Source organism: Lineus longissimus, chromosome 6 (assembly GCF_910592395.1).
Source record: "Lineus longissimus chromosome 6, tnLinLong1.2, whole genome shotgun sequence".
Lineage (NCBI taxonomy): Eukaryota > Metazoa > Nemertea > Pilidiophora > Heteronemertea > Lineidae > Lineus > Lineus longissimus.
The window spans coordinates 19,671,336-19,694,753 of NC_088313.1; the positions used below are offsets into that span (position 1 = coordinate 19,671,336).

Genomic DNA, 23,418 nt, shown 5'->3' on the forward strand with positions numbered 1-23,418 from the left:
ATGTACCAGTTGAGTTGTGTTCCTTTGAAAACAAGACGGCGATGTACCAGTTGAGTTGTGTTCCTTTGAAAACAAGACGGCGATGTACCAGTTGAGTTGTGTTCCTTTGAAAACAGGACGGCGATGTACCAGTTGAGTTGTGTTCCTTTGAAAACAAGACGGCGATGTACCAGTTGAGTTGTGTTCCTTTGAAAACAAGACGGCGATGTACCAGTTGAGTTGTGTTCCTTTGAAAACAAGATGGCGATGTACCAGTTGAGTTGTGTTCCTTTGAAAACAAGACGGCGATGTACCAGTTGAGTTGTGTTCCTTTGAAAACAAGACGGCGATGCACCAGTTGAGTTGTGTTCCTTTGAAAACAAGACGGCGATGTACCAGTTGAGTTGTGTTCCTTTGAAAACAGGACGACGATGTACCAGTTGAGTTGTGTTCCTTTGAAAACAGGACGACGATGTACCAGTTGAGTTGTGTTCCTTTGAAAACAAGACGGCGATGTACCAGTTGAGTTGTGTTCCTTTGAAAACAGGACGACGATGTACCAGTTGAGTTGTGTTCCTTTGAAAACAAGACGGCGATGTACCAGTTGAGTTGTGTTCCTTTGAAAACAGGACGACGGTGTACCAGTTGAGTTGTGTTCCTTTGAAAACAAGACGGCGATTTACCAGTTGAGTTGTGTTCCTTTGAAAACAGGACGGCGATGTACCAGTTGAGTTGTGTTCCTTTGAAAACAAGATGGCGATTTACCAGTTGAGTTGTGTTCCTTTGAAAACAAGACGGCGATGTACCAGTTGAGTTGTGTTCCTTTGAAAACAAGACGGCGATTTACCAGTTGAGTTGTGTTCCTTTGAAAACAGGACGGCGATGTACCAGTTGAGTTGTATTCCTTTGAAAACAAGACGGCGATGTACCAGTTGAGTTGTGTTCCTTTGAAAACAAGACGGCGATGTACCAGTTGAGTTGTGTTCCTTTGAAAACAAGACGGCGATGTACCAGTTGAGTTGTGTTCCTTTGAAAACAAGACGGCGATGTACCAGTTGAGTTGTGTTCCTTTGAAAACAGGACGGCGATGTACCAGTTGAGTTGTGTTCCTTTGAAAACAAGACGGCGATGTACCAGTTGAGTTGTGTTCCTTTGAAAACAGGACGGCGATGTACCAGTTGAGTTGTGTTCCTTTGAAAACAGGACGGCGATGTACCAGTTGAGTTGTGTTCCTTTGAAAACAGGACGGCGATGTACCAGTTGAGTTGTGTTCCTTTGAAAACAAGACGGCGATGTACCAGTTGAGTTGTGTTCCTTTGAAAACAAGACGGCGATGTACCAGTTGAGTTGTGTTCCTTTGAAAACAGGACGGCGATGTACCAGTTGAGTTGTGTTTCTTTGAAAACAGGACGGCGATGTACCAGTTGAGTTGTGTTCCTTTGAAAACAAGACGGCGATGTACCAGTTGAGTTGTGTTCCTTTGAAAACAGGACGGCGATGTACCAGTTGAGTTGTGTTCCTTTGAAAACAGGACGGCGATGTACCAGTTGAGTTGTGTTCCTTTGAAAACAAGACGGCGATGTACCAGTTGAGTTGTGTTCCTTTGAAAACAAGACGGCGATGTACCAGTTGAGTTGTGTTCCTTTGAAAACAGGACGGCGATGTACCAGTTGAGTTGTGTTCCTTTGAAAACAAGACGGCGATGTACCAGTTGAGTTGTGTTCCTTTGAAAACAAGACGGCGATGTACCAGTTGAGTTGTGTTCCTTTGAAAACAAGATGGCGATGTACCAGTTGAGTTGTGTTCCTTTGAAAACAAGACGGCGATGTACCAGTTGAGTTGTGTTCCTTTGAAAACAAGACGGCGATGCACCAGTTGAGTTGTGTTCCTTTGAAAACAAGACGGCGATGTACCAGTTGAGTTGTGTTCTTTTGAAAACAAGACGGCGATGTACCAGTTGAGTTGTGTTCTTTTGAAAACAGGACGGCGATGTACCAGTTGAGTTGTGTTCCTTTGAAAACAGGACGGCGATGTACCAGTTGAGTTGTGTTCCTTTGAAAACAAGACGGCGATGTACCAGTTGAGTTGTGTTCCTTTGAAAACAGGACGGCGATGTACCAGTTGAGTTGTGTTCCTTTGAAAACAAGACGGCGATGTACCAGTTGAGTTGTGTTCTTTTGAAAACAAGACAGCGATGTACCAGTTGAGTTGTGTTCCTTTGAAAACAGGACGGCGATGTACCAGTTGAGCTGTGTTCCTTTGAAAACAAGACGGCGATGTACCAGTTGAGTTGTGTTCCTTTGAAAACAGGACGGCGATGTACCAGTTGAGTTGTGTTCCTTTGAAAACAGGACGGCGATGTACCAGTTGAGTTGTGTTTCTTTGAAAACAAGACGGCGATGTACCAGTTGAGTTGTGTTCCTTTGAAAACAGGACGGCGATGTACCAGTTGAGTTGTGTTCCTTTGAAAACAAGACGGCGATGTACCAGTTGAGTTGTGTTCCTTTGAAAACAGGACGGCGATGTACCAGTTGAGTTGTGTTCCTTTGAAAACAGGACGGCGATGTACCAGTTGAGTTGTGTTCCTTTGAAAACAGGACGGCGATGTACCAGTTGAGTTGTGTTCCTTTGAAAACAAGACGGCGATGTACCAGTTGAGTTGTGTTCTTTTGAAAACAGGACGGCGATGTACCAGTTGAGTTGTGTTCCTTTGAAAACAAGACGGCGATGTACCAGTTGAGTTGTGTTCCTTTGAAAACAAGACGGCGATGTACCAGTTGAGTTGTGTTCCTTTGAAAACAAGACGGCGATGTACCAGTTGAGTTGTGTTCCTTTGAAAACAAGACGGCGATGTACCAGTTGAGTTGTGTTCCTTTGAAAACAGGACGGCGATGTACCAGTTGAGTTGTGTTCCTTTGAAAACAAGACGGCGATGTACCAGTTGAGTTGTGTTCTTTTGAAAACAGGACGGCGATGTACCAGTTGAGTTGTGTTCCTTTGAAAACAAGACGGCGATGTACCAGTTGAGTTGTGTTCCTTTGAAAACAAGACGGCGATGTACCAGTTGAGTTGTGTTCCTTTGAAAACAAGACGGCGATGTACCAGTTGAGTTGTGGTCCGGTAATCCAGATCGCATGGGAAATAACTGATGCACTAACTAACTAACTAACTACTAACAACATCAGCGTAGCTTCCACAAGGGCATAGGTACGATCTTGGCCATCCTCTATTATCCCCAACCGCTGATCAAATGTGACTATTAATGGTTTATATATAGTTTGCTTGGTAGTCCCCTTGTGTGACAGCGTTCTATTATCTGGGCAAGCGATAGCGCAACTTCAAAGAAGAAACTTATCGGAACGGCTTGTTCCCTAAAGGTTATATTTCAAGAACAGACCCGATGCCGTAACCAAATCTCTCCAAGGGCCATATCTGTCTGTGGATATAACAAATAATATGAAACGAGGGGTCTATGACCATCCTTGTCCGTGAATATAACACTATCAGATTGATCACCCTTCCACAGTCTCAATTGTCCTTGTCAAAACACAGTATCTGAACATTGAGATTGATCGATTTGTAGAGGAGCTGTAGATAAGCATCCCTTCGTATTCTTAGGGAGGGTTTCGATTCGACCTTCGGATTGATCTAGTGAATAACAAAGTGTTTTCAACAGAACAATAACGCAAGTTGTAATGTCGCTGTCGCAGGTCGCCTGCAGCGATTAAATTGCTCGTGGGCGCGGCGCTTTAGCTGAACAAGATAATGGGCCTTGCTTGACCCTCAGTCGCCATAAACCTGGTGCAGCCTGATCATCCAGCACTTTCGCCGCTTCTTGGCCGTTCTTACTCTCATAATGGTCATTCTCTCACGAAACACCGCTTACTGAGGCTGATGCTTATCCCGGCTCAGGAAACATTGCAATATGATAGGGTGGTAACCATTGATTACTGCGGACAATTTGGAATTACTTATCTGTAGCCGAATGCTATCGAAGTTCTAGTCAGAATGCGGCCTTGTGGGAATAGCCACTCTGTGGATTGAGGCCAACATTGGTCCTGATAGAGTGATATCCAATTAATATCATCTGAGCGGTATCAGATCACCATAATCGGCTTGCGTACTATCCTTCACCACCGCAGGGCCATCTCAGTGGTTGAATGGCGCTAATCTGGATTTTCTTCATGATTTGAACACCTTGTCCATTCAGCGTCAAATACACATTTAAAAATTTAGTGAAAGATGTTTTCATCGCAGTAAAGCTTTATAAGCCGGTATTACCCACGTTCTTGGTAAGCAACGCCTACAACAATATACCACACACTATCGTCAACATGATATCAACGAGAAATTTCTTTTGCTTCCTGGGTTTTTTTTTACGCTGGCTGCCTGGATTATATAGCTTGACTTTTCCATCCCTTTGAGTCCATCTCCTTTAGTCATCAACAGACCACAAACGAATGGAAACGGCACTTACATATATTGCTACAAATCTCTGTAGCCTGTGCCCACGTTGTGAAAGAAAGGAATCTTCTACTGAAAGAGGATAATATTCTACTGGGAGGATGTGCAGAGGGCATGTCAAAGAAAAGCAACTTTGACCGCGGCGAATTACATGTAGTTTTGCCCGACTGGCATGTTGGCAAGACCCCTTTTGTCATCCTAGTGCTCCCAACTGACCGACTTACTACAAGTTATAAACTACAAATCAGATGGGAAATGTCACGTTCCGCCATTAGTAATTGAGTCTTCTGCTGACCACTCGCGGTTGAAAATGTCACATATCGTGGCTACAGTCTCAGTAACCCGTGTTGAAAAAAGGTTAATCCGCTAATGAATAGCTGATGCCATTTAGTTAGTAGTAGTAGTACGGGTAGTAGAAAAAGCAATATGTCGTAAGAGGCTGCTGTATCAAAAAAAGACATAAGCGATTAATCGCCGGTGATATCTGTATACAGTATACTCATCACTAGAGAAGCGTTTTCCACCTACATGAAGGTGAGGTCATTCATCTGGTCCCTCAGTTACTTTGTTGATGGTGGATAATACCATCTCAGAAAGAAGTCTAAGAAATCCATGTTGCAAACAAGATGATAGTACGCGACCATGTCTTAGTAAAGGACACATGTAAGTGTCAACAAAAGTCCACGGAGAACTGCTCAATGATGATTAAAGTATTCAATGGCGGTTTTTCTCTAAACGTAGGTTGCCTTTCTTGTGTAACGAGGAATTCTTTCCTCCCCATCTTTATGTTTCGGCAAGAAACCAAAGTGATCATCAGTATTCAATCCTTGTCGTTGTTTAAATGGTCAATTACATATAGAAGAGATTTGACGAGTTTGCTGTGTCCCCGGAGCGGGGATTTTAGGATATGTATTAGACATGCAAACGACACTGATAAGTGTCTTGGTTGACATTAACTTAATCGTCCTATAATTAGCATAGACTATTTCCTAAATTTGACTTTAATGCTAATTGTATGGAGTATGGAAAGCAAACTAGCTTACAGTTAATGATCCACGTAGCAGTGTATAAATGTTTGATATTGCAACAGTCACCTCGTGCTATCTCTAAGCAGGGTTTAGGATAACACGTAAGCATTATCGTTCTCACGAAGAGAGGATTTGATAGAGAATAGCAGATATATAATGCAGAGGACTTTTAGTGCTCGGGTGTTGTTATAAGCAGAGCAAGCTTACCTCGAGGATGCTAGCTAAACCGGTGCATTAAACCAAGATGTCGCTGACGTTATTAGCCCGCAAAAAAAGACGGATCACAATAAATAAAAAGGCAGCTCTGATCACAATAAATAAAAAGGCAGCTCTGAGAATGACAATTGTCTGGCTTTTCTTCTTCGGCATCATGTTATTGGCAAAATTTCTCTTTAAATTCTCACTGTCATGACTGTCTGTATATATTACGATCATGGGTGTCCGCAGGCAATCGATGTAAATTGAAAACAAGTTGTTTATACCTGAGGTATAACGTATTAGGATCTTGAAGTATGACTCTATAATCTCACCAAATGGTTGATCAAAGCTTGCACCTAACGAATGCTCTTGGCAACAATGGAGGGAATTTTATGATAGCAAAAAATAATGAAGACTAAGACTTGTTACTTTAAAAATCACCATTGCACAAAGGGGTTGCCCAAATTTTCCTGAACTAAGTACTTATTTTTTATTAGTTCACTCTAAAGACATCAAAACAAAATGTCTAATGCAATGAACAAAGCGTCATCTTATTATTGACAAGGATTGACAAAATGGGAAACAAATTCACACCGGGTTTTCTTCAACGGAAAGCTGTGCAGCCATATCACTGTGTAACCAACATGTTTCCTCTGGCGTTCAGTGGGAAAAACGAGTAAAAACACGTTCATCTTGATGATATCAGACTCTGTTGGTCCATACAAACGAGATTATCCCGCGCGAATAAGCTACCTGCCTGAACAATCACCTTCAGATGACAATAACTCAACGGGGATGACATTTTACGTTTTTGTGTTCTTCATTTTAGCGAACAATCCATTGTTTTCCCGGCACGGTAGTGAGGCAACGAGTAATTCGTTCAATCAGCCGTGTTCACTGGCGGCAGCGCTTTCAAAATTAGATGCTTCGAGACAAATCGGGACATCAGTTTTGTATCGAGTGATTAATAAAGTGCCTCAGTTTTTACTGTTGAATTAACTTGCGTCATGATGACATTCTTAAAGCGAACTGCGTACGAGCAATACAAAATGCCCTTACCACGCCTCAGTGGGGCCCTATTTCAGGCCCTATTGTCCACGTGTTCATCAGGCTGAGTCCAGCTTACTGATCTGTGCTGTACTCATAAACAGAAGAGAGTGAGTTTCTGAATGGAGCCCTATTTTAGGCCCTATTGTTCACATGTTCATCAGGCCGAGTCCAGCTTACTGAGCTGTGCTGTATTCGAACAGAAGAGAGTGAGTTTCTGAATGGAGCCCTATTTCAGGCCCTATTGTCCACATGATCATCAGGCCGTATCTCGCTAACTGATCTACGCTAGACTTATAAACAGGAAATGAGATGGTAAATTTCACCGCCGCCCGAGAAAGTGTAAAAAGTAGGCCGAAAATTTGGTCGTGCAAAATCCCCTTTAATTAGAATCCTAATCTCCAAGGTCTATCAGCTGGGCGAACCCATCAGACGTGACAATTGGCTTATATCACCAGCTTGATTTCTTTACACATTATTATATAACCAATCCAAATTCATGACACGGAGGTAGAGCTTGCTCATCAAATTCCTTGTTGTCCAGCTTATTAGGATTCGGCCATATCGCACAAAAGTGATGCCTTACATGTATCTAACCATGATTTGCCGTGTTCATACTGAAGAATAAGTTAAACCGCGAGGTATGTCATCATCATTACTAACAGATTGAATCTGACTCCGAACAGATAGACAATGTTCAGCGGACATAATCATTGGCCCACCCGGAGCCATACATATTCGCCCATGATATCGATGGCCATTTGCAAATTAGGAGCTGGGACCCTGGTCACCTAATATGGTATCTTTTGGTGAGATAAGCCAAAACAGCTGTGCATAAAGAAGGGATTTTGTTTTACCGAAATGAGTGTCAACGTGGGATTACTCCATATAAGCAAGGTATTGTACGAGCCGTGTAACATGACACCTACATCGCGAGATATACATATAGGGTAAAAACTGACATGCTAGTGCCTTATTGAATTTTTCATATTTTTATATTTTCAGATTTCGAAATCCTAGATAAGATACTGGTACGTTGTGTCGATGGCCAAGAGGACAATGATGGCCTGGGACCAGGTGGATCATTAGGAACGGGAACACCATTAACCAGCAGTGTGTGTTGACGTATATGTGTTCGCCACCTTGCGGCGATACTGGCTCAGATCTTTGGATCAACTGACTTCCTCATCTAACGATTTAAGTAACATTATCAAAAGATCCACGCAGCTCTGGAACTTACCACTTTTTAATGCCGATCTGTCGGCCATTTTGTTTCTGTGGCGTCACCTCTGAGCAGGCTTAGGAACTATAAAAGAAGTAATCCATGCCCGTCCTCTCAGTATCATGGGGAGTGCAGGAAACGATGTTGAACATTACAAACGACTCGGCCTCCGCGCATGACCTATCGCTGAATGGCCTTGGGGGTCAAACACCAGACTACTCCCTATTCGCTACGCCCCTACTGTACATAACCATAACAGTGACATTTTTCTACGTTTTCGTGTTGACTTTTGGTATCTTCGGGAATATCATGGTGATATTTGTGGTCTTCAAGAACAAGGATATGAGAAATTCTACGAATCTGTTCCTGGTGAATCTGACGGTGGCTGACCTGCTGGTACTAGTGGTCTGCACCCCTATCGCCCTGGCGGAATTCTATAACAAGGACGTATGGTACCTCGGAGCGGGAATGTGTAAGTATCGAAACTCCTCGATGCTTCAGTTTCAGGTGAACTGATTGGCTGGAACGAATTGTTTTTCAGCAGTTGCATAGGCTCGCTATTGTAGTATAAGCATTACCATGATCACCTCATTCGCCAGATGATATTTTCCAGCCCGTACAAATGGACGCCATAACATATTCAGTTCTATAAAAACAGTCAGAATCGTCGTAGGTTTCCTGACAACAAACGGACCCTTTCCTTTTTAAGATGATACAGTGTCTTTAGGCGAATGTTTAGATCAAAGCCTGGCAGATAAACGTGTGACTAACGCACGCAACTCAAATAATCTTCTCAGTGCGGTACTAATTATGAACCGACTGCGGATACGGGTTTCTTTTTGTGAAACTTTATGGAACAAAGCAGTGACTCAGACGGGAGTTGAACTCTCGATTACGAGGTTCCCAACGGCGCTCTTTACTAATACCCACTGCGCCCATCCCTTACTGTGGATTTTGATTGGTCAAAAGGTGACCGTCAGCGCCGTCTTTTGACGATAATTTCAAAGTCGCGCCAGCCATGCCCGCGGTTATTGGAAGATGGTGAAAATCAACTTTGTGGAAGAGCGCACCTAATAAAATGAAAAAAATCATCAGATAATGGTTTTCTTTCTCAGCTTGGAGTACGCCGTGACATAACGGTACTTCATACTTGGTCTTCTGCGATCAAAGTAAAATAGACAACAAAGCATAGCGCTGGCTCAAAAGACAACTTCCTATACTTAAATTATTAAAACCCATCGTCACGATTGCAAGATTAAGTCATTTTTCCATCATCAAAGGCGTGCAAAATAACTTTTAGGACACAAAATACTTTTCGTCAACATTAATCAAAACTTCGTTTCATGTTTTTGGCGTCAGCTTCATTGATGAAATAAAGTTTTTTTGTTGTACTTTCGGCCGTCTTCTAGGTTGAGTTCAGGGACTTATCACGGATCCTCATACAGATAGACTGGACACAAAATTCGTCCTCTTTTTACAGATCCGTGTACGTATAAATATCCTAAAGTCGCATATATATAGGAGGCGTTTCCACTCAGCAGAAAGATCCACAGTCTTCCCACATTACGGCTATAAATTCTCTAAGTATATTCTCACGTCTGTCAGAATGGGTCTCTTCTGGATAACATCACGCTACAGCGTCCTTTTATCTTTTAATGCACGACTGGTTTCACTCAGAACAATCATTACGCTATGAACCACATCAGAGAAACCTCCTCTGACACCCTTTGACGAGAATACCCAGTCATTGATTTGGCGCCCTCACCGATCCTTTTCCATTGATTCCGATTGATCTGATGGGAAGTACAGTGTAACCCCGGTACTGGGGTAGTCGTGTTACCGGGGGCCTTGTAATGGTATTAGAGAGGAAACCATTCGGGACCTGCGATTCTTGGTCGTCATAGCGGCGTGGTTGCGTTACCGGGGTGGTCGCCGACCGGGGTTCCACTGTAGTTTTAAGTACAAGTCCCTGACACCCTCAAAGAATCCACATTAGAGGAGTAGTTACGAGGGTTCAGTGCGGCCAATTACACCTATCTTACCCCCAATACGTCTGATTCCCACATTTCTAACAGGTAGTTTGTTTCGTTAAAGGGACTGTGCGATCTCGGAATCGTCAAGAACTCCATCAGTTGTTTAGTTGAATCGAGCTCCATCTCAATAATGTATGGCCAACTAAAGCTGGATTCGATTTCCTTTCTCCATAGAGTAGTTGTAGCTCACCTTGGTAAAGTTGACAATCATCTGTTGCTCTCCCACAAAGGTAATCATCAGTTCCATCATGGAGAGCAACTGTAATCTGATTATCATGAGCGCACTTGGGTGAACATCCTGTGTCACTTTTTTGGAAGAATTGTCATTTCGCTCCTCAGTGGAAGAGTGCAGTGATGTACAAACCACTGGTCAACCTTTTCTATCAACAACAGTCTTTTGAATACTAAAATGTGCAATTGGCTTTGTGATCACTTCGGCCACGACTTTTGCACAACCAGCCGAGAAAACGTATTCATATCTAAAGGCTTAAATCTGCAATATGAATGATGACTGTAGCCATTTAGATAAGCCAGAAGTGCTTAACATTCCTGGTGTGATCTTTCGACCCTAGCATATGTTACCACATGCATCTATCGGGGTTAGAGTTTTTAAGAAGATTTCCTTCTTGAAAGGTAATTGATGACATGCTTGAAAAGCACGGCGATATCTCATCGATGTAACATTTATTATTAGTTTGTCCTCAGTGAATGTATCTGTAATCCTGTATCGCAAGTCCCAGTCCGATACGTTCACGATTGGCGGCTTTGAAACTTTCGCTTTGAGGTAAACACATTCAGCCATCGGGACAATTAAATAGGATGGCAGAAACCCGGAAGGGATGGTTTAGTTCACACGCAACTGGTCATTGAAATGTGAATGGAAATGTTGTTTGAATTGCACACTGGTGAAACTATCTTCAAGTGCCTACTTGTGTACGGCTTGTGGTTAATGCATGTTATATCAGGATACCAAGCACCTACTCCAAGGCGGCATCGTAAAAACATGTACACGTGGCGAGCTTCATTCATGTTTTTTACGTGTTGCTTATCAAAAACAGCAAATACTACGATTACCTGCGAAATGTACTGGGTGCTGTGAAAATGCATGTGTGATGTTTTTGCTGAGGTTGAAGTAACTCGTGCACTTTGAAGTAGTTTTAAATATTCCTGGAAAAGTGAATTTTTAAGGTGTATCATTGATACACTCTGTGCATGTACGTGTATAAACAACGAACCAGGAACTGTAGAACTTTCCAAATGGCTTCAGTATTTTTATCATCCCGCAGGCAAAATGAAAAAAGACGAGTACCTCTGGCTGTGGGTTGTATTTTTAGTCCCCGACATGAGAAATAGCCCGCGTCTGTCAATTGACTGTTTCCACTATTACCTTACATCAGCAATGATAAAAATAAGCAAAGTTAAAATTCTTCAGAGGTTGGTACATGGTTTGAGCTCGTGTACTTACTGCCAGGATGGCCCGGCTGAGCTTGTAAGTTGCTTCTACCTGAGACTGCAGTCTCATCTCAGCTGGATCATGGGTAGGTTGGCTTCTTTTCTTCCTTCCATGGATTGGAGTCGATTTCCATTCTTTGTCGGTGACTTTAGTGGCCCCTTATCTTCGTGGTTAGCCTGTGGATTTCAGATTCTGAATATTTGTGAAGTTTGGAACTGTGGTGTCTTTTGACACCAAATAGCACTGCGATTTGAAGAAGAACAACTTTTTGAAAAAACTCTTATTCAAAGTCACATCGTATTTTCCCTTTTTCTTTTTGTATAATGTTGACTTTGGTGCTCTCCCAATGGATTTTAGATTACTTTGTCAATGTAATGAACACATTATATTATCAAGCGTGTGTTCTTCAGTGAACAGCTCGGTGTCTTCAGGACAGAGTCACAACCAGAATGCAGGGACCAGCTCGATTTAAACTCATGTGAAATGCCTTTGCGCTAGTCTTTCATCCGGTCACGGTTGTTGGGATAGCTTGCTTCCGCCTGTTATATGGATGGTATGCGGCTGCTAATCCAATACCGCCTTGTTTATTTCGTGTAGTAGCCAGATTCATTCGTTTTACATCGCTTACGTCGAAAGCAATCGTTATCACTTACTCTGTGACTGCGGAACAGATGTAGGCTGTACTCACTCACGGATTGCTACCGGCGAAAGGTATGCTTGTCAATTACGGACAGTTTTTTTCCGTGCTCGTAGAATACGGAATATTGAAATTTGCAAACCAATTCTATGTTGATAAAGACGGCCGGCCAAATTGCACTATAAAACATTGAAAGCATCATAAACAATTTATATTCATAATTTCACATATTCTTTCACGCGCTTTTTCTTACCCAGATGAACCAATCATTTGGACACATGTACATAAAATATTTTGACAATTAAGTCTTAGCTATCAGTGCTTTCTGAGCAAGATATCACAATTGAGAAGGTTGATTCTGGTGACACTGTGATGACGTTTGAATATCACCAACAGCGCGCAATATAAGACACTGAAATAATAGCGTAACGTTGTCTTGAGGAAAGGTCTCCACTGGCGTGACTAGCTTGAATGAATAGGGCGCATCGTGGTCGTTCGAAGCAGCTAGTTTCGCGGTTTGAATTCTGGGCAATTTTGCCATCTTCAACATGATGTTGTCTTAGTCTTGATTCCGTTGGTTTCGAGTAGACGTCGCCAGCATGTCTCATCGATCGACTTGGCAAGGCGATGACAAGTAGTGTTGGCTTTTGTCAAATCACTTACGATCATTTTCACCCACAACTTTTCTCAAGGATGCTTATAAAAGATGACTTTTGATTGACCAAAACAGATCAGACAAGGACACTTAAACCTTTTTGTTTTGCCCCCATCAGACTCCTGTTAATAATTACATTAATAATATATTTGCCAAATTGAATTTCACGCATAGTCTGCAATGCCATCCACTCATATCAGATCTGACCATTTCTAGCACTCCATAGGTTAGGCTAATTGTCCCAGCGTCTTCGTATGATAGCTCTATGATCACTCCTAGGATAGGCTAGTTGTTTGCACATGTATGATAACTCTCGTATCACTCCTAGGATAGGCTAGTTGTTTGTACATGTATGATAGCTCTCGTATCACTCATAGGCCAGTTGGTTCACAATGACCAGTTAGTTCACAATGTGGCTCTCGTATCACGCTTAGGTTTACCAAAAGCTTTAGATGATAGCTCTCGTATCACTCTAGGCCAAGCAGTTCCTTTACATTATAGCTCTGATATTACTGTTAGGTTTAGGTCAGGCCTGATGCTTTGAATGATAGCTCCAGCACCACTCTTATCTTAGACCAGTTTAAATAGTTGCTAAGTCTTTGCATTCATGTTGAAAGTCAAAAGTCTACGGAGGAAAGGCCACATCATTTCATTACCTTAAGAGTTACTGACGTCGAGAACAGTGTGTGTATTTCGTGGAGTTAAATAGTTGGATAGTTTCAGTTCGTGGCGTGGAAGTTCCGCTATGAGCAGCGAAGAGGAGACGCATGTAGTCATCGACCCGGGGGCCATCGCACTGGATGGAGTGCACGGGATTGCAAACTGACTTCACTTCCTTTACGGACGCCAAAGCTTGGATTCGAACCCACCTACAGCCGGCCATGATCCTTTACTTCACACCTGGAACTAAGGTAACTGCAAGGAGACTGATTCGTTCAATTGCATTTCTCTCGCAGTTACCTTAGTTTCGGGATGGGAGAATTCGACTCGATGGAGGCATCAGAGTAATTAAATGACTATGTCGATCCCCTTTTTGTATATTCCTCTGGAAGACTACGCTCCGCTCCCCTCTCTCAACCGAGACTCTAGCGACGTTTTTCTTCATTTGGCCACCATTCGACTCTCGAATGGCACAGCACGTCCAGACCCGTATCAGTAGAAAATGTGACAACTAGCAAAGGAACCTGGATGCTGAAAAACATTCGGACTTGGTTATGATTCTAACACATTTTCCATTTTCTCATTTCAGGTAAATTTGTGCCTTTCCTCGAGAACACCGTAGCGCACGCTTCAGCCCTTACCATCCTCGCCATTAGTATGGAGCGCTATTTCGCCATCTGTCACCCGCTCCATGCCCCGGTGCTGTGGACCGGCCGATGCCTGATGAAACTATTGGTTCTAGTGTGGTCGTTTTCCTCGCTGGTCAGCATCCCATTTCTCTTCATAGCCGAAGTCAAAGAGGCTGAGGCGTACGATAGGACGCTGGTCAAAGTTTGCAGCACTGCCATAGTACATCGGTGGCATCAGGTCTATGTTATTAGTATCTCCGTTATATTTCTGATCATCCCCTTCTTCCTAATGATGGTCCTCTACGGCATTGTGGGTAAGAAACTCCTGTACGACCGATGCGCTCTGGGAAACCAAATCGACGAGAAGGCCATGTCTACTTTGAGATGTCGACGCCAGGTGGTGCTGATGTTGGTCAGCGTGACTGTGGTGTTTTTTTTATGTTCGTTGCCATTCCGCGTGGTCAGCTTATGGTTTGTTTATGCACAGCTATCAGACTTGGCAGACTTAGGCCTAATCGGTTACTACTTACTTATTTCATTTGCCAGGATCATGCTATACATAAACAGCGCTATCAATCCCATTTTATACAATGCTATATCGTCGAAGTTTCGCAGGGCCTTCAAACAATTGTTGCTGATGTATTTTAGTTGTGAGTGCTGCGATCCTGATGAAATAGAGGACCGACAGACGCCTTGTTTGGGGATTGGACCTCAGGGCTTTCAGACCAGGCGGAGTTCATCTCTTAGGAGATTAGGGCCATTCCGGGACGAGGCTGCCATTTGACGAATGTGGTACTTGTTTCATCGGAATAAGGGTAGGTTTCCACTGAACGCGATTTGGCGTTTACGCAGAACCAAATCCTGGGGTATTTGGATAAAAAATACTAACAATGCTTTAACGCGTTCGTTGTTGCAATCGCATGCGCTGGAAATCTACCTTTTAAGATCGGTTTAATTTGTACAATGAATGCGATTACGACAATGCGTGCGGTAGGGCTTTGTTACGCCACGCCGCGTACAAAACAATGCAAAAATCACACGTGTTGTGAAAGTCAATCGCTTTCATTGTTAACCTAATCCATTGCCGAATTCATACTCGATGCGTGACGATCGATGTGTGCGTTCTGTATTGTTTGTTACTGCGCCACTGCTATACAATACAAAACGCCAACGCGGATGGTCGTGCAGCGGACCATGAATTCGGCTCGTGAAATACATATTGTACGTGTTCTCTTGATTGTGCGTATAATTGCTTTTCTTCAACTTGCAACGTTTTATGCAGAGAGCAGAATTAACCAAAGAAAGCAATGTACAAATTGATTATTACAGCCAATCAAAGCAACGAGTCGATCGATATGACTTCCGTCTCCAAGTTCAATCGCAATTCCCCTTGGAGTAAACAAGCACTTTGCCAGCGAAGTTCTCGGCAGTGAAAGATTGCGTGTGGCCCAGTCTCCTCATTTGAACATCAATCACTATCGCGTCATATCAGCCATAACCATCCATGCCTTACGGTTCATCCATTCAACTCGAGGTCCATCCATCATCCTCGTGACGTCTTCTTCTCCGTGATCATGTCTTCTCCTTTCATATTCTCAACCGTCGCTCGGAGAAATCTATCTGACCTATTATTGAACGTCCCAAAGGAAGACTATACCACGAGCCACGTGGGCCAGATTAGTATTTCTGAATCTTCATCATCAATCATCATCATCACCATCATCATCATCATCATCATCATCATCATTATTATCATCATCATCATCATCATCATCATCGTCGTCATCGTCATCGCCATCGTCATCGCCACCGTCACCACCACCACCACCATCATCATCATCATCACTATCATCATCGTCGTCATCGTCATCATCATCAACATCACTATCGTCGTCGTCATCACCGTCGTCATCATCGGCATCTCCTCATCATCGCTATCATCAACATCAACATCACCATCACCGCTGTGATCGTCATCATTATCACTTACCATTGCCTCACTCATTAGTTCCTCCCATGATTGCCAACAATCTCATCACAGTTGTCATAAATTGCATCAACCCTGCCGGCTGAGACAGGTTCACGTGGGACTGGGGTAAGATGACCCAATGCTGTTACGCGAGATCATTTCGGTGTCCTCTGCCGCGCTAGCGAGCTATCAACATTGCATTTTTACGCAGTTTTTAGTTTGTCCCGCCTCAGAAAACCTTTTTTGGTTTTGCTGAGTACTGGTTGATGATAGAGATTACAATTTCTTGGGGAATTCTATGTCCGTGGTGTCGAGCTTTTTTCTTATGCTTCAGAAAAAAATCAACCCTAAAAGGTAATAAGCGTTTCGATAAAGCAGCAGCATCAATCTTTCGACAGCCAGTATTGTTTTTATAAACAACATTCCGCGGTTATTTCTGCGTCGGTAAACTTCTTTGCAGAAGTTTCCGTCATGATGAACAGATTGCCCCGGAAGAGGCGGATGTCATCGCAAATATGGCAACAAATGCCTAATGGGATTTGTGTAGCGGCGGATAAGGCAATAAGTCAAGTGAGCCAGTGCGAAGAAGCAAGAAATTCTTTTGACAAACAGTAGTACCATTCTTTGGGGTTTTTTTTCGATTCCTTTACTGTTTCTTTCGAAACTATCGACACCAACAGGAGTCTTGGATATAGCAATGCATTTAGTCATTGAGCGACTTTGCTAGACGTGTGGAAAGATTCAGTGTCACCACCCCTACCCAAGGAAAAGGTTGTCGAACAACACTTGCCTTACCCACGGGAAAATGGCCAACTTCCCAGTGTAACGCACGGATTTACCTCTAAAAACTCTACGTTTGATCCTTTGAGCCAACCTCTTAGCAGGGGTTTTCATTCTTTAAATCACACGATGTCTTAAAGGTCGAAAACACGCATCAAATACTGAACTGTATCTGTACTACACGGATTTTGATCACAAAAAGAATAGCACAACAAAATTATTCAATTCTCAGTTTTCATTATCCCTACTATCAATGTCAGCACATCTTTTTTCTTTGGCAATCACTTGCCCTCTAATTTCAATTCCAGCTTTAGATGTCTCAAAGCAGAAAGGCCGCCTTGAATAAAAACTCCTGCCTTCAAAGTGTTAATGTAGTCTTTAATTAGATATCGGTGACAGCTATGCATTGTAATCAGCTGAACATGCTTTGCCTATACGGCAGGTACCGTGGCTGAAACAACGTTCGTTCGTTAATGCAGCCTGGTCTTTTATTTGCGCCTTGGTGCAAGGTATCATTATCTATCGACCTTACAAAGAACTCAATCATGTAGTTATACGCGCAATCCTTCTCCATTTGCCATTACGTTTCTTTGCCCTGGCCAGTTAACATCTATCGACCCCCATGAACGCAGTTTCTGAGGTCGATGTAATCAAGATTTTTGATGACAATAGAACAAAGGAAATTTATATAGGTGCGAACGGGCTTTGTTTGAAGACAATAGACTGTGTATTGTGCAAGGTCTGATTTGTTTTCAACTGGGAGGTAAGGAGCAAAGTAACGTAATGGGTGTCGATGACTGTAATATTTTGTAACAAAAGATTGTATTCAACTAACATAAGAATGGAACATGGTAAATGTTTGTTGCTTGTTATTTTCTTTTGTCAGGTGTGATAAGCAAATTAGGTATCGGTTTCCCGATGAGCGTGGATAATATTCACTGGGGTATGCATCAAAGTGACGTCTAAGCTCACATGGAATTCAGCGTCTTGTCCACAATGCATGCCTAAGTGACTACGTGGCGGCGGCCGGTTTGAAAAGAATACTACCTTTGCTCTCCCTCGACTGAATAATCTGGAAAATTTGTCGCGATGACGTTTGAGGGACGACTGGCGAATCTTCCACGTAGGCCGTACTTATATCAACAAAAATTGATTTATAATTGACATGACAACAACGAGCCCCCTTGGTCTCGTCATCTTACGTGACCTTATTCATACGGAGACGGCAAAGCTGTACCAAGACATGACAGTGATTGATGGCATACCACGGTCTGATTGATTCCTCTTCCAGAACTAATACATAACGGAGTCATAACGCATTGAGATTCAATCAATGCTAATGAAATGGGGATATGACCCCGCCAAATTGGAAAGCGCCTATCGCACAGGACTGGGTAGGCGTAGGCGTAGGGTTTCAGGGACTGTGGGAAAACTCCCTGTGAGAATCAAGTCCACCTCTCAAAACAAAAATCTAACAGTTGACTGGCCAAAACAATCATAGACAAGACATAAGACTGGCCAGTTCTCAAGAATTTGAAAGTGACGTACTTCTGAATTCCTCCATGACGTTTGCCAACTTCAAGATACAGTATAAATGATGATGAGGAAAAATCAGGTTCGCCCAAATGACCCCCCCCCCCCCCCCAGCAGCGTTTATACATGAAGACACAAGATTGTCTTATTTGTCTAATATTAAGATTTGATTCTTGTCTCAGTAAGGGAATAGACACGACCCAATATCTATCTATTTCTATGGCCAATTACTGCCAGTGATACCAAGATAATGGCCACTTTGTTGGTCGTGAATACTGGCCAAGTTGATAAATGCATAAGAAATGACCTGATGGACGCGTCATTCTTTTGGTTTTTATCGGCGTCGTGGAATTCTGGATCCTATGGATGGGAGGTCTTTTTGCCATAGGGAGTGGCGTTTTCCAAAAAATAATGGATTGTTGCGGTCAAATTTAAAGTCTAGAAATCTTTCAGCACTTTGGAATTTTCTCACCAAATTTTAAAGATTTACCCGAATAAGTGTTTGCTCGGCGTCCGCTCGAGCCCACGCCCATATACACCGTATTTCGATAGCATGTACGTAATCAAACCTCGCCAGGTGATTAACTTAATCAGCTATGTCTTATTGACATGGTCTAAATGACCGCGTCGATACCTCGATTGATCCAGTGCCACCATCCTCTAATCACATCAGTCACGAAACGCTAATTAACAGTACAGTCAGTGTCATATTTCAATGTAAATACCCTTTAGCTATTTACGAGAAGACGTGACCTGCTTCCTCAAGAATATTGGCCATGGCGTGATCAATACGCTCTCAACATAAATAAATGATTAAATTCCCTACGCTGGAAAATTATTCATCATATTCTTTATTTGAAGTCAGATACGATATCACTGTGATATTGTATGGTTTTTTTATCCGGATAGTAAGTAATAATCACGCTGAATCTGCCTTAGCAGCGGGAATGTGGCGCTATTTTACGGGCTGAAGGGATTCTGACATCTTCCCTTGTCTGATGAAGCCGTCTTCTGCCAAAAGAGGTGTCCATCGCAAGCATAACGTACACTCTACATGTAGTTAAAAGGTACGGTTTTACGTTGAATTCAAGCCCAAGGCAATCGAGATAAAGTCGTGCCTTATGTCACAAACGATGTGCCAGTATCGGTATCGAACCCACGACGCTCGACTTATGAGATCGAATACACTTGACTCGTAGACAGGAGCTATACTTCGATAATACGTCCTCAACGGTATTATCTGCGCGAAATTTCGAACATGAAGTCAGCAGATAATCTGATTATGTCCTCATAGTCTTAATCGGTTGACAGGGTTTCGTGAGGTTTGTGTCCGATAAACCATACTGAAATTCATTGACAGAACTGGCGTTTGATGGAGGTGACTGTGACAGGATTTGCAAGGACATCTTGCTTTGGCAACAAGGCCAAATCCCCAGGCTCTGCAGATTAGCTAATGGTGCTTTGATATGTTCAGGGCAGAAATCCTGAGGTCACTGACAGCATTTAATCCATCTCACTGGCATGAACGGTCATTGGTGGTTTGATGGAGAGGATTTGCGCTGTGAGTGCAGCGCTGCTTGGGTAGCGATTGGAAGGCGATCTTTCAGAGCCTTTTATATCAAGATGCGACATGGAGAAAGTAATCCGATGATCGCACCACTGGTCTGTCAGCTGTCAGAATTGTTATTGATATCATGCCATAAATCAAATTGATTTGATAGTTTGGTGGAGTAGAAATATGCAGTCAATATGATAGCTCCTTCCTTAAGCAGGGTGTACACTAGTAAAATATTAGCAACATTTTACCAACATTTTACCAACATTTTTACAACAATTTAGCAACAAGCCCTTCAAGGCCCTGTGTACACTAGCAAGAAAATAGCAACAAATTAGCAACATTTTTACAACATGTTGGTAAACTGTTGCAAACTTTTTAGTGGGAACAAAGGGAAATAGGTATTTTGGAGGGAAAATGGATGATTCCAAGGAGAGAAGATGTGTTTTGAGTGCTTCTGCAGCAATTTTAGCTGAGAGGCGGAAGAGGCGGCGAAATAAACCAAAGAGAATATGGATCAGGCCCTGGATCAAGATGAGGGTGGATCATGGGGCATATCACTGCCTGTTAAAGGAGTTGCGGCTGACTGACAAGCCATAATACAAAAACTTCCTGCAAATGGATCAAACTTCTTGAAAAGGTTTCACCACCCATTACGAAGCAAGACACACACTTGAGAGTTGCTATACCAGCCTCATTTCTGCAACATTTGTTGCAACTGGAAATGTTGTAAAAATGTTGCTAATATTTTACTAGTGCACACAGCCTTTACATTCAGATAGAAATGCCGGCGAATTTCGGATAACATCTTATTTTTGACAAGGCTTACCATTTTCCAAACTGGAAGCTTAGAAATCATTCGTGCAAGGTACAATTCGCCATGAGCACTCCGAGATAAACCAACTTGCAAAATACCCGAGACTCTACAAATTTGTTCTCTGCTTTGTTCTCTGTCGGGGAATAAGATATACTTAGCTGAGATGGCGAACATTATACTTTGTCTTTGTGACTGGTTGTCAACAAAGGTTGGTAAAATGAGATGATTTAATGAGTTGCCTTTTTGAAAAACTTCCGTAAAGAAATGAATATCATCATTAGGCTGTTAGGTTAACAGTCGCCGCGGCCCATGCATTGTTGATCAATTGAAATGTCAAGAAGGGGCGGCACAAACAACATCGTGAGTCAGTTGCCATACTACCCCGCAGAGGCTTTTCAGCGAATTGAAAACCCTTTAACGTTTTTGAGACTGGGTTTCATATCGCTGAGGGAAATTCTTCTAAGAGGCCAGGGCATACGTATTTGTGTTAGCCAAAAAACATTTAAAAGCTTTTCTAAACCACAAAAACCTGTTTTTTTCTGTACAGTATGGGCACTGCATGGTGGTTGTTCAAAACGGAATGATTATTTTTTTAAGAGAGACGCGTTAAGGTCCCGTCAATTCATTAGAGTAACAAAGAATACCAAAGTCTGATATTTCAGCGCTTTATCGAAATTAGTAAAAAGCCAGTCGAATCCGGTTCCGGGAAGGCGAAACAAAAGCAAAAGATATTTTCGTTGTTGAACTTTTTACGACAGATGCTCTCTGACGAAAAAAATGGGAGAAAAAAACCTCAGACGAGTCTTTATTCCTCAGCCAGTCTGGATCTGACGATTGCAATTAAGGTAATGGTAAGCCTGAGACTGTTGCCGTTTAAATGTCATACATATGAGATCAGAATGGGAAACATATTTTCATCATAATCACCTTGATATATCATTGCATGATATGTCTCTTCGATGCGTTTCTATTTCAGCCCACATTTAACTAATACCATTGGTATATCATAATATGAGAAGATACTACACTAATGTAATTATGAAGTTAGACGTTGATCTCAACTACAAAAATAACCAATGTTTCAAAGAATCGGTCTCCTAGAGAAAAGAATATCTGACATTTAGCACTGCTCCTTCGAAACTCTACAAACTAAATAAAGAAACAAATAAAATAGTTATTGATTCCCAGTTCCAAGAACTTGGCGTGAAAATAGATCATGAATTCGTCCCTGTGTGCCGACTACTGAGTAAAACAGCTCCACGCCTGGACATTGCCAATGGCAAAATACATTACAGAGCCGTTGTCACCCATTCAGTGTACTGACATATACACTTCAAAGTGCGGCTGTGTCAATTATCGTCAGTTGATGCAAAGACATGAACCACCGAGTAATCTCTTAGTGGATGACAGTGGTATTTCAGCATACTGCAGAGAGAGGAAGCATGTCTTCCGACATCAACCTGCACCACGTGACGCAGAAGCTCCAAATATAGCACGAACAAATACATATAGGTAAGGATCATCCGTTACATTTGGAAATTATCGTCCAAAGACACGGCTAATCACGAGAGCACAAACGCTGTGTAAGGTTTAACCGGCAAGGAATCAAAATACGCGCTTCTGTCCATTTGCCGCCAACGGTTTTTTGTCAATTGATGTAATAGATATGGACGTAGACGACAAGCTGAATATCCTATTTTCTTAGAGGACATGTATGGTGCCACAGCTTTCGATACAAGATAATGTTGATCATTGAATATGTACATGAGGTGCTCAGATGCAAAGCTGTTAAGAGTCATTCCAAAGAAATAAGACGATTCTGGCCAAACATGACCAGACAGTTACCTAGGGTTTGAATGCTAACCATTTCTGTAAAGCCCGCCTGATCCAATGGTAACATCACTGTTCTTGACGTTTTGTCACACATTTCATCATGTAAGTTGTATCACATGTATACATGTGTGTCTCTCTGTACTGCAAAAGCCATTTACCTGGCAGCAGAAACTTAAAACTAATCGATTTAGTGGCTTTTGAACGTGAGCTCTTCAAATCTCCATGGACCTTTTTAATAGTGGTTATTGATATTTAGGTTCGTGGTATCTCTAATCGCTCGTATGAACGGTTAATTAAAAGGGGAGCTGAACCGCGGGTTTGACAGTTAGAATATATTGACAGCTTACGTTTATATCGTTTAGAAATCGCATGGAATTGTTGGTTTGTCGTGTTGAAGGTTCTAAAGTATGCATTAATTAAGATTTTATCTTTACTGAATTCATTCTTGTTCCTGCCACATGAGGAAATTTCTGGTACAAAGGTAATTCATTATTATCATCATCACGTAAGAAACACACCTGCCCCTTCGCAAGCAAACCTCTATGATTTGTGTTTGCCGTGATTTAAACAAATCTCAATTTTGATGGCAGAAGTTTTGATCATGGATTCAGCTCACCAAATATCAGCAAAGTTTGTTAATTATATGTGTCACCCCCAATGAACGGGCCAGTAACATGATCTGAATACATGTATACAACAATGATGTGGATAATGGGCAGTCTCTCGTCCACATGAATATGAATTTTACAGTAGAGTCTATTTGGCTGAGTGTGTTTCACGACTAATAATTCATATTCATTGCCATATAGGTCAGTCACTTCTCCAAATTACTCCATAATATACATTTTTCGGAAAACAGATACACAAAAACATGATTATATACCTCATATCCATACCAGAGCACAAATAATACCAGTGAGTAACAA

General features: G+C 42.2%; 1 protein-coding gene across 2 annotated transcripts in view; it reads left to right on the forward strand.

The window, feature by feature from the left end:
- LOC135488966 (growth hormone secretagogue receptor type 1-like) overlaps positions 1–17,595 on the forward strand; it is a 31,685-nt gene extending 14,090 nt beyond the window's left edge. For both annotated transcript variants that reach the window (XM_064773980.1, XM_064773981.1), the window contains exons 2-3: positions 7,722–8,410; positions 13,966–17,595. In XM_064773980.1, coding sequence (XP_064630050.1) covers positions 8,041–8,410; positions 13,966–14,789 — 1,194 coding nt within the window. In that variant the 5' untranslated portion in view covers positions 7,722–8,040 and the 3' untranslated portion in view covers positions 14,790–17,595. The remainder of the gene's footprint in view (positions 1–7,721; positions 8,411–13,965) is intronic.
- The last annotated feature ends 5,823 nt before the right edge of the window (positions 17,596–23,418 follow it).